At 53.1% G+C, this 11515-nt stretch overlaps 1 protein-coding gene across 1 annotated transcript; it reads right to left on the minus strand.

The window, feature by feature from the left end:
- Positions 1-668: 668 nt before the first annotated feature.
- SIX6 (SIX homeobox 6) lies at positions 669-2551 on the minus strand. The gene is made up of 3 exons (XM_054286793.1): positions 2533-2551; positions 1912-2497; positions 669-837 (listed from the first exon to the last, which is right to left on the minus strand). Exons 2-3 carry the CDS (start codon positions 2481-2483, stop codon positions 669-671), a joined length of 741 nt encoding a protein of 246 aa, XP_054142768.1. The 5' UTR covers positions 2484-2497; positions 2533-2551.
- Between the last annotated feature and the right edge of the window lie 8964 nt (positions 2552-11515).

The following is an 11515-nucleotide window of genomic DNA, read 5'->3' on the forward strand; positions in this document are numbered from 1 at the left end:
GTCCTGCCGAGCTGCTGCTGAAATACCCGTGGCCTCGGAGATCTGCTCTGCGTAAACCGGCGGGCTTGGAACAGACACCGTCATTTCAAAGCAGATGCGAGGGGTCGTTCACCAAATATTTTATTATGGTTTTAGGCTGCTTCATACAGTTTCGTCCTGCACATGCTCTACAAGTCACCTGTGCACATAGAGAACAAGCCAAAAATAATAATAATTAATAATAATAATAGAAAAAAAATCTACCATAGCAATCCCTTAAATAAGTAAATAAACATTATATATATATATATAAAAAACCCTTTAAAGTAAAGCAAAACCCAACCAAAAGAACAGCGTCTTTTCAACATGAAACAACCCCGCGTGATAAGAGCGGGGGCTCAAACATTTTGCAACTTGGCATTCTGTTTCTTGATGATTTTTTTTTTACGTTTTCTGGGCTTTCTTTAATTATTTCTTTTTAGGCATCAATTCTGCAAATCCTTCGAAATAAAGGCGACAACGATTTTAATGACGTGTTTTAATGCAGTCTGCTGCGGGGCTGGGAGGGATGCGCGGCCGGGGAGCGCCCGTACCCCGCGTTGGGCACCGCCAGCCCCGCCGCTCCGGCCGCGTCCGAGGCACCGCTGGGCCGGGCCTCCCCCTCCGCCCGCTTGGCCACGGCCGTGGTGTCAGATGTCACATTCACTGTCGCTGGATGTGATGGAGATGGCGGAGGTGGCCGCTTTGCTGGAGAGGCTGGCTGCGGGGCTGGAGGCGGCCCCCAGCGCCTCCCCGCCGCTCTCCTCCTCCGCTGGCAGCGAGCGCACCGAGCCCTGCGTTAGGACCTGCTGCTGTAGCCTGCAAGGAAGCGGCACACACAGCATCACCGCCCGCCCTCCGCACCCCCCGGGTCCCCCCAGGGGCTCCCCGACCCTGCCCCGGCTCTCACCGCTCATACCAGCGATGGGAGAGAGGAGGAGCTGGGTGGGCACCCGGTTTCTCAGCTCTGTCTGGTAAACAGGGTGCCCACCTCAGGGTCAGGCCCGCTCCTCGGCTGGCACACCCAGGGGAAAGTTGTCCCTGTCCTCCGCAGCCTGTCCCCAAAGCGGGCCTCGTCTTAGGGGTCAGTAATGCCCTGCAGCAGCTCCCGGGCGGCGTCTCCCGGCCAGTAGGCCTTACACCTTCTCTTAGCCCGTAAAAAAGGGCTCGGGGTGGCAGCACCCACGTCCCCGACCTGCGACAGCCCGGCTGAGGGGTGACAAGGGGAGTTTTCCCCACCCCGGAGTCCTGGGCAGGATATAAAGGGGGAGCTCTGCTCCCTCCCCTGCTTGCCGGGCCGCCTGCTTGTGCCACTAGTGTTGGGATAACGCTGCTCCTTTAGAGCCGTGATTTTGTTCTGTAACATATATATTTTAAAATTATATGTATATATATTCATGCTGTATTTCTATTATATATTTTTATATATATAATAGAAACAAGAACAATATCCCAGGGAATGTTCCCGGATGGCTCCGGTGGAGGAGCAGGGCACGGCGGCTGCGGCAGGGCCCGCAGAGGGCATGGCTGGTTCTGCTCAGGATGGACATTTCTCAAACCAGCATTTATACGTCCGGGCAAAACTTTGGAGGGGTTTGTCTCTGCTCAGCCCCTGAACACGGCCCTTCTCCCGCCAGCTCCAGCCGGTGGCTGCAGGCGCCCCTTCTCCTGCTCCCCCTGTCCCGCTCCCCCACAGGGCAGCCAAAAGGGAGCCCAGGGCGGGGATCCTCCCCTATTATATCGAAGTAATTAAAAAGCCTTAATATTTTCCTGCTGCTCCTGCTTTATCTCGCTGAAAAATCTCCCGGGATCGTTTCCCCCATCCTCTGCCGGCAGTCTCGCACCGCCTCCCCGCAGGCTCCGGCCCCGGGGGAGCTGTGTCCTGCACCTTACCTGTTCTTAGCGGCTGCTGCCCTGTCCCTTTGCCTGCGGTTTTTGAACCAGTTGCCCACTTGCGTGGGGGTAAGTCCCGTGGCCTGAGCCAGTTCCCGCTTTTTGCTGGGGTTGGGGTAAGGGTCCTGCAGGTACCACTCCCGCAGCAAATGCCTCGTCCGCTCCTTGAAGCAATGTGTCTTCTGCTCGCCGTCCCAGATGGTGCGCGGCAGCGGGAACTTCTTCCTCACCCGGTACTTGTCCACCGGCCCCAGGGGTCGGCCCCGCAGCTTCTCCGCCTCCTGGTAGTGCGCTTCCAGCCAGAGGGCTTGCAGTTTGGCGTGGGACTCCTTGGTGAACTTGTGGTTCTCCAGGATGTGGTAGAGCTCCCGGTAGTTCCCCGTGTGGAAGGCCACGATGGCCCGGGCTCTCAGCACCGACTCGTTCTTGTTGAGCGCCTCGCAGGCCGCGGGGGCCACGGGCAGGGACCACAGGAAGCGCCCCAGGCGCTCGATGTCCCCGCTCTCCTCCAGGGTCTCGCATACCCCGGCCACCTGCTGCGGGCTGAAATTGAGGATGGGCAGCTGGAACATGGAGGCGGCGCCGGGCTCCGCTCCGCGCTCCGCGCACCCGCGGCGATGCCCGCCGCCACCGCGCACAGCCCCGCGGCGGGGAAGGGGCAGCGGCCCCGGGCCGCCCCTCGCTCCGCTGCTCCGGTGCCGGCCGAGCTGCCGCGGGAGGGACGGCGGAGGGCGGAGAGGCGATGGGGAGCGCTCGGCAGCTCCGGCGACTGGGGGCGGTGGGCAGGGGCGAGGCGGAGGAGGATGGAGCGAGGAGGGAGGGCGGGCGGGGGGGGGGAGGGAGTGAAGGGAAAAAAAAAAAAAAAAAAAAAAGAGGAAAAAAGAAGAAGAAAAAAATGAAACCAGAAAAGGCACAAGCGCAGCTCCCCGCCGCCGCCGCGCTGCTGCGGGAGCGGCTGATTCGCTGCGGGCTCGGCAGATTGGCTCCCGGGTTTCCATGGCGGGGCTGCCACTCACTGTCAGCCGCTGCCAATCACGGCGGAAGGGTCCGCACCGCCCCGCTCCCCGCCCCGCTCCCCGCCCCGCTCCCCGGGCACCGCGACCCCGCCGCCCGCCCCGCCGACCCGGACAGGGCAGAGAGCCCCGGGGAACGCAGGGTGAGGGGAGGGAAGGCGGCTCCCTCCCAGGCTGGAGGGAGCGGTCCCAGCGATAGGACGCCCGGGACCCCCGCACCCTCCCCGGTAAAGCTGCGGGCTCCGGCCCGGTGATGCTCCGGCACGGAGCTGCTCGCAGCCGCCGGCGGAGAGGGGGACAAGGCAGAGCTGAGAAATCAGATAAAAAGATTGGCTGCGTATCGGTGACAGTGATGCTGGGAGTGTCACTGACAATGGATGCGGCGGGAGCACGGCAGGAACAGCCGAGATTTAGGGAAAAACTCTCCCCTTTCCCCCTGCAGGTGACTTCCCATTTCGGTTAAGACGAGGAATTGTCCGCAAAGAGCCCAGTGTCCTTTCCCGTTCAATCACAGCGCTATTTTTTAATTTATTTTTTTTTAAACATTTAAACCCTTATTGTTTTCGGCTGAATGGTCCTGAATAGACGCCGAGAATAGTCGCGAGGAGTGAGAAGTCATCTGTAGGTCAGGAAAGCGACTTAAAGCAGATTTCGGGAATCTTTTGAAATATCGATCACCTTGTAATAATCATTCCCCGTGGGTTTTTTTCCCCCCTCGGTGCCCCGAGAGAGCGATCGCGGGGCTGGGTGAGAGGTGAGCCCCGGCCGCCCCTTCGGAGGAACGGGGCCAGCTCCAGACGTCTCGGGGTGGGATGAAATCTCTTCCTGAGCTACGAGGATACGATTTATTTTCCGTAGAGAACGGGCGGATGATCAAGAAGCCACTCTTTATTCTACAAATAGCTGCTCAGTGGTAATTTCTTCCCGGGAATTAGGGACCATGCTCGGAAAGGCAGCATATATTTTGAATTAAGCTCAATATGTTCTCCCCTCTGCTCTTTGCAATGTATTTTTTTTTCTAGTATGCTTGTCAAAAAAATCCCTTCTTAATTTGAAATCTTGTTATTGTCTCTTCCCGCCCCCCCTTATTATTTTTTTTCCTATTGTTTTTGTTTTCCTTTCTTCCCTTCTTTAAGAAAGCTCCTTTGCTAGTTGCCTGTAGACCGAAATTAAACAGATTTACATTTTCTCCAATCATTTCTCTGCAGAAATGGAGCTGGACTGAGGCTTGCCGTCTTTTCTTTAGTATCAAGTACAATTTGTCTTTTGCTTGTGAAGATTTGGTAAATCAGAAGGCAGATAGATAGCGCAGATGGTCGGAGGTGTCGGGTCAGATTATGGTACGCCTCAGTACAGTGCTAAGCTCATTCTGACGGAAAACCCTGATATTATTTTCACAGATCTACACAGTTCACTTGAAAAAAACCCTTCGAGCCATTTACATCATTTATGTGAGGCTCACAGCTAGCGGGATGGAAAAGCTTTCAATACTGCTCATTTTCATAAAACCCGACAGAGCTGGGGAGACATAAAAGCGCACACAAAACTCACGAGTTCAGAGACACTCCACAGAAACTTAAAAAAATAAAAGGAGTGACTTTTCGGCTTCACCTTCATCCAGGTTTGATTTGCCGATCTGCTTAGGGAAAAAAAAAAAAAAAAGGGAGGGGGAAGAAGAATTGTAGAAGAGGAGAATATAATGTATAAATATTGCTGAGGGTCCTCTTCCAGTCTTCCATCCCACCACTGTCCTCTCCCTTAGGGAAAAACAATTATTTGACCAAGTCAACGAATGATCCCAAATAACCTTTTCGGGCAGGAATTTAAAAAGCCTCCAGACCTCCTCGGTGTGAGCATCGGGCTTCCCCAGCGAGCGGGTGAGAGGGCGGCGACCTCGGCGGCTCCGGGCGCGGCCCCGCGGGCAGGAGCGGCCCCGCCGAGCCCCGGCAGCGTCCTGGGACGGGGCCGGTGGAGAAAAACCTCTGCTGGGAGAGAGGGAAGGATAGAAAGTCTGTGTTAATGGGTAGCTAATTCAGAACGGACAGATGATGATGATGGTGATGATGGAGGTGATTGCTAATATTACTGAAGGGGTAATTTTTAAATTTTTTGCTATTTTTTAAAAATCATGCACATGATCTGGCGAGGGAGTTGCTGGGCTGCAGCCTAATGACCATGAACAGAGCGAGACAGGCTCCGTAATGAAAGCCAGGACTGTAGGCTAAAGAAATGAATCCTCATTAAGTGCGGCTGGCAGGGGCGAGGGGCTGTCCCCCAGGTCCCCAGCCTTTATTCCCCAGAAACCGGCCCGGATGGGGCGATCTGGCAGCGCTGCTGGGAGGGGAGAGGGACAGAAAGAAAAGCGACACCGAAATGGACCCAGGAGCCTTGTGTTAACCATTGGAAGGGTCACGCAGGGCGGAAAACCAGCCCAGCCTCAGTAGCTCTGCACCCTCTCCAGATGGGAGCTATGGGTTCTGATTTTGGGAAGTGGCACTGGTGTGACAGGATTGTCCCTGTTTGGGAAAGGATCTTGGAGCTCCTTGCTTTGTGTCACCAGGGCCGAGAGAGATGAGTTTCAAGGGGGCCCCTCCATCCCTTTCCCAGCTCTCAGGGAATTTTATCCATGGTCTGCACCTTGACCGGTTCCCCGTTTCCCCGCCGCTCCACAGGAGCTCTACAGCCGGACCGGGCCGGGCTTTGCCTCCGGAGCGGGATCCGGAGCGATGGCAGCGACCCCAGGAGCGACCCCAGGAGCGACCCCATCCCCGTGGGACGCGCTGCCCGACCCGAAAAGCCGAGATTCCTGCGGTGCCCGAGCTCCTGCCTCAGCCCCGGTGTCTTGTTAGAGCTGCGACCGAGCCTGGGGGGCACTTGGCAGTGCCCTCTTCATTTGGGCCCTTTCCCCCTATTTTCTTCTTTCCTATATAATAAACACTACTTGTGACATTGATAGCAGGCAATTTTAACTATTTTTATTTAGATGACAGCTTTGACCCTTGCGATGAGTTAACCCTGCAGAGACAAACCCACTGGAGAACAAGAAATAAAATTGTCCATAATAAAATATTTATCAAAAGTATGACAGACATCTGTAGCATCTCGGCGGCCTGCGTGGACACGGGGGTTCTGGCCTCAGGATAGGACATATTCCCCTCTCTTCAGAACCTTAAAGCCAAAATACGCTGAGCAATATATTTATACACCTTTGCATCAGCATTTATCAGCTATCCTGGGTCCTAGAACCTCAGTCACTGGGGATTATTTATCTAGACGGAGTTTCCAAACGCAGCAGAGGTGCGACGACATTTTTAAAGCCCTTGATTGGCGTTAAGTAGTGAATTAAAAAATACCCTGGGGAAGGAGAAGCCTCTCTTCAAAGTCTCGGTAGGGTTGTCAGAGATGCGGGAGTTCATTAGGGGATGCTGACGGGCAGAAGGGGAGCGCAGGCGGTCCCTGGGGCGGATATCTGGGAATGCAGCCGGGATTTCCCGGCCTCGGATGGGTCTGGGCTGGTGCCGCGGAGCGCTGCGGGACGGGCAGGGCTGGGCAGGGCAGGAGGGTCCCCGTCCTGCCCCGGCTGGCTCCGAGCAGGCAGAGGATGCTCAGCCCCAGGACAGTGCCCGCTGCTGAGGATAGAAAAGGTTACTGAAATATCAGCCCCCCTCGGGGAGCCGGGACCGGGTTCTGGGGAGCGTTTCCCACCGAGCCATCGGGAGCTTTGGTGGAGAAACTCAAGCTCGGGATGCTGGAGTGGGGGATGCTCCGTGGGGAAACGACCTGTGTTTCCACGTGCTTCATTGCCCTGCTATTTTTAAGGGCGCCTTCATTGTGGAAATAGCAGCTATCAGTCCTTTCATTTCCTCCTAAAGTAAATTTGTATTTAAATCTGTAATCTCCTTAATATTAGAGAGTATGGGCAGGTTGGATACTCACTTAAGCTCCTGATACCTGTTGAAATCACCAGAGTCCCTAAAATGCTGCTGGACAGAGAGAGATGTTCACCCACTTTTTACTCTCACACTATATATTTCATTAAATTTTTGTTCTACACCATATACTCATTAAATCTTTGTTCTTTGCTGTATTATTTGAGTTACTTGTCAAAAAAGAAGTATCAGGCCATGGCTGGTATATCTGAAGTTAAAATAAAGTTGCACTGAAAACACAAAATATCGAAATTATTTTGAGATTGGTAAGGAAAGGCATTCCTTGTACAGGCCTCTGGTCAAGGCCATGGCTGCAGACAGAAAGGATCTACTGCCCAAGATTATTCTTTCATTTTCTTTCAGGTGTATGAAAGGTTTTTTGGGTGTATGAACCTGGTTTTAAAGTTTTGACTCCTCTGGGGTTTGTCTGGCTGCTGCCTTCACCTGCAGGTAAGTACACACACTGCCAAATCTTCTTCTACATTGAGATGTTCCTGTGCAATCTTCAATCTGCTTCCATCAGGATTTCACTGAAAATTTCAACAAGAGCAACAAAATCACGAAGCATTCAAATAAATAGATTTTTTTGATTGATCGTGTTTTTGTCCCACATTGCCTCTCCTCTCCTCTCCTCTCCTCTCCTCTCCTCTCCTCTCCTCTCCTCTCCCTTCAAATATTACAACTTCTCTCAGGACAGGGACGAGGGTTGTCACAAAAACATTTAGCAGAAAGCAGGAATGAGGACAATTCGCGGGTTTGGGGAAGATGGAGACCCACGTTCAGATACCCTGGGGTGTCTAAATGTTTCTGGGAGAAATCCCGTGTCCCCGCTGGCACTGAGCTGGATTCCAGCCCCTCCTGGAGGTGACTCGCTGTGGTTGAAGGCTGCTCAGGAATTGGAGTCGCTCTTTTCTTGGGAGGGAGCTCCTCTGCAGCTTTGGGAGTCAGGCATCACCCTGGGCTTGGGCACAGGTTTGGGACCACGGCTGCACAGGTTTGGAGCCAGGCTGCCTGAGCTCCAGCATTACAGAGCTGCTTCAAGGAGAAAATTTATCTCGGAGCCGCTTCATGAGGACAGGAATCTTCCATCCCTTATCAGACAGTGACATTTCCCTGCTTTTTTCTGGGGATATTTGGCTGGGTGTCTCCAGAGACCTTCCCGAACTCGATCACTGCTGTGGGCACTGGGTGCCCTGGGCGGGGAAGGTCCTGGGTTTCCATCAGCTGGAAGAGGAGCAATCAGGACCGGGAGGAGCAGCCAGAGCACGGGACAGGGGCATGGAGCTCAACGAGAGGCAGCACCGGGGCCGTCCGAGAACAGGATGATGTATTTGAGGGTCTGCCAGCAGTGGGGAGGTTTGGGAGCCTTCTCTGAGCCCTGACTTGACTACGTTCCTTTTCAGAGCAACACAACCCATTCATCATTGATTGGAGATGATAACTATGAAAGAGCCCTTCCTTCTTGCCATCGGTAATGAAAGTGGTTGTTTACGGCTTTGGGGTTAGCTGGGGACTTTTTAGAGGGATTCTGCTGGGAAACAAGAGAAAAAAGAGTCAGAACAAGCAGCACATAAAATTCCTCTTTCTGCAGCTTCAGAAGGGTTTTTTCTTTTGGTGGGAACAGAGTGATAACCTCGGTTTGAGAGTCCTTATAATAAATAAATGGGTAAAGGAGCTCCCGGGCCCTGCCAAGCCCCGGTGGGAACAGGCCCTAGGAGGAATTAACCGGGAAGTCGCTGCCGGCTTTATCCAAAGCCTGTTGAACTGAGTGAGCACCTTCCGGGCGAACTGGCGTCTGTGGGAACCTCAGCCTCCCTTGGCACTGCTTAAATCACCGGGACACGGCGAGGTGTTAATGAACATGTTATCAGTAGTTATACCTGCTGCTCTGCTGCTGAGCTCCCATTCAATCGAAAAGTTCAGAGGGTCTTTAAGGAATGGCTTAAGGCAGGTTAAGCTTTGAAGCCATTTCTCCTTGGGGAAGAAATCGAATGTTTTGGGAAGACCGAGTGGCAAATGCAGAGCTCCAGAGGCATCTAGGAATTAGAATGTCCCTAGGGAGCAGGGCAAGGAGGAGGCTCTCACCCTCCAGGACAGGCAGGGAGATAAGGGGAGATGTTTTGGGAAGGAGCAGAGGCCCCAGACATCTACCTTCTGAAAGAACACGCCTCTTTCCATATTCTTATCTTTTTTATTTCCATTCCTCGTGGCTGACCAGAAGCCAAGAAGCTCAGCTATTTCTCTTTGAAGCTGCATTTCTTGTTGGTTGAGCTGAGTGTTCTGAAAGCAGCGTCGCACCTGACTGACACCTGGGCTGCAGCTGGCAGAGAGTTCTCTGTGTGTCTCTCTCTTCAGTCCTGTTTCTCTATCCATTCTTCTTTCATCGGCTGATTGTTTTTTCCCCTCCAGTTTGTACCCTATCCCCAAATTTATTTTCCTTTGCTTGCTGATAATCTTAAATCCATCTTCCGCCTCAGTAATTCAGTTTAGATTGAGATTGATTTAGATGCCTAACCAAGTGTGGAGGGAAGCTTCATGTTCTAGATTCTTGTACTCCCAGACTGTGCATTTTTGCCTTGTAATGCTGCACTTCCACAAACAAACACGACAATTTTTGGAGCAAAACTTGTGTTGAGGCAAGGGGCAGCATTCCACAGCATCCTTAGTGTGAAGCACTGCTCCGGGATGAGAAGGGAGATGCTTTAATGCCTTTTAAAACTATCTGAGGGCCGGGCCTGTGAGGGATTGAAGGAAGGAGGATTTAGGCTGATTTCCACCAGCTGGGTCAGCAACACGAGTAGGACCTGGAGGGTTGGATAAAGCACATTACACTCTGCAGCTCCTTATTTTTGTGCCACATCCCGGAGCGTGTATGTGTGTAAAAAACCCCCAGCAGGCTTCCAGACGATGTCCCGTTCCAGCGGCGCTGCCTCCTCTCCCCGCCCGGCCACCGCCCACCTGCGCGCTGCCCCCGGTAGATGGAGCATCCTCATCGCTTTTCGCCCGAAGCCCTCAGAAATGTTGCTCTTTCCCTCATAAGTCCCGCTGTTCAGGCAAACGGGTGCTTTGTGGGGCACATGCGCCCCGCCGATGTGTCCGCTGGGGGAGCGGAGCGCCGCGGCCGCACGCGATAAACCCGCCCGGCTGCTCCGCTGGGTGAGCGGGCTCAGCCCCTTCTCCCGACTGCCGAAGCTGCTTCGGGTTTGCCCGGCTACCCCGGCTCCAGCCGCCCCTGCCCGGAGCGCGGCGGGCAGGTGGCACCGGCCGCACTCTCCGCACCTTTCGGCGGGGCTGGGGTGCCCCGGGCCGCGGGGGCTGCCCCGCGGGGCGCGGCCGGCGCTGAGGGGCCGCGTTCGGCGGTGAGGGGGGGGTTGGCCCCTTCCTCCTTGGGTGAGTCTCTGGAGGCTCCTCGCCCTTTCCCTTCAGGCAGCGCCCGAGACGTTGCGGAGCCGCCGCGTTCTGGTCGCTTTCCCGGTGCTGATGGCCCCCCAAAGGCAGTGGATCCCCTGAGCGCCCCGGCCGCGCTCTCCGCCCTGAGGGACTCGGGCCCCGGTTCTCACGCCGCCATTTTGTGGCGCTCCTGTCCCACAGTATGGGGGGTTCCCCTATCTTTTTTTCTTTTAGGAAAAATAGTTTTATTTTTTAAACCCCAAGACTTTAGGGAATCATCTGCAGTAAAGGCCTTTTGTTTGGTATGTCCTGACAAAGTACATTGTGGCAGTCCAATGGGTTCTCGGTTCAGGTCTCCTCACGCGGTTCAGGTCTTCTCCAGGGTTTCCTAAAACAGTGTGGTAAAAGAAGGGCAAAGGAGCATAAACAACACTAAGAGAGGCTCAGTTTTATTTTATTTTATCAACAGAGATAAAAAGTTACGAAATGTAGGCTCTTCTAAATTTCAAGAAGATTCACACAACCAGCCCCTTTACAGTAATGAATAGCACGGGAGAAGCACAGGTTTGCTCCCAAAAGAGCCTCCCTAAAATGAAAATTATTAATATAGAGTCAGCTGGAATGAATACTGTTTCACAGTTTACAACTGGTAGAATCGAGATATTGATTTTAAGGAAGATATTTACCTCACAGGTTATGGGTATTTTCCACCTTTTAATGAAGAACCTGGTTGTTGCCAGATGAGTTTCTGAGAAGTGACATTTTTAATGTTAGTGCTGTAATGCCTTGAGACCACTTCAGGCAGTTTGTTTGTGGGTTCTGCACCCAATACAATCTCTTAATATACCAAACTTTATTGCCGCGATTGAATTCCGTGTAATTACATTAATGCCGTGCAAAAATGCAAAATACACAACAATACTTTCCTCCTGGCAGCATTCTGAATAGCCCCATTAGAAAGAACAGATGAAGTCTGAAGCTGGTTTACCCGGTCGCGTGTAGTACATATTTATCTTTAACAAAAATATCAGTCACATAGGAGAATTTCCTCTGAATTAACCAACATCCTGAGTTGGCTGATGGTTTGATGCTACTTTTCTGCAGTATGTCCAAGAATCAGCCTTTGCTGCAGTCATATCCTGGAAGACATCAGATGTCAAAAGTTTATTACAGGCTGGTGTTATCTACTGTTTTAAAAGTCTGCAAACACCATATATATTACCAGTGCCATTGAATTTCTCAGCGTTTTCTACTGGTGACACGTGTATCCTC

This window comes from Melozone crissalis, unplaced genomic scaffold (genome assembly GCF_028551555.1).
Source record: "Melozone crissalis strain CALT ecotype California unplaced genomic scaffold, PUWL_Pcris_2 ptg000056l_1, whole genome shotgun sequence".
NCBI lineage: Eukaryota > Metazoa > Chordata > Aves > Passeriformes > Passerellidae > Melozone > Melozone crissalis.

Excerpts from the sequence above, each read along its gene's own strand:
- SIX6 (XM_054286793.1), bottom strand. The coding sequence starts at position 2,483 with ATGTTCCAGCTGCCCATCCTCAATTTCAGCCCGCAGCAGGTGGCCGGG. Across the intron at positions 838-1,911 it reads GCAGCAGCCGCTAAGAACAG|GCTACAGCAGCAGGTCCTAA; the intron begins GTAAGGTGCAGG and ends GCTTCCTTGCAG.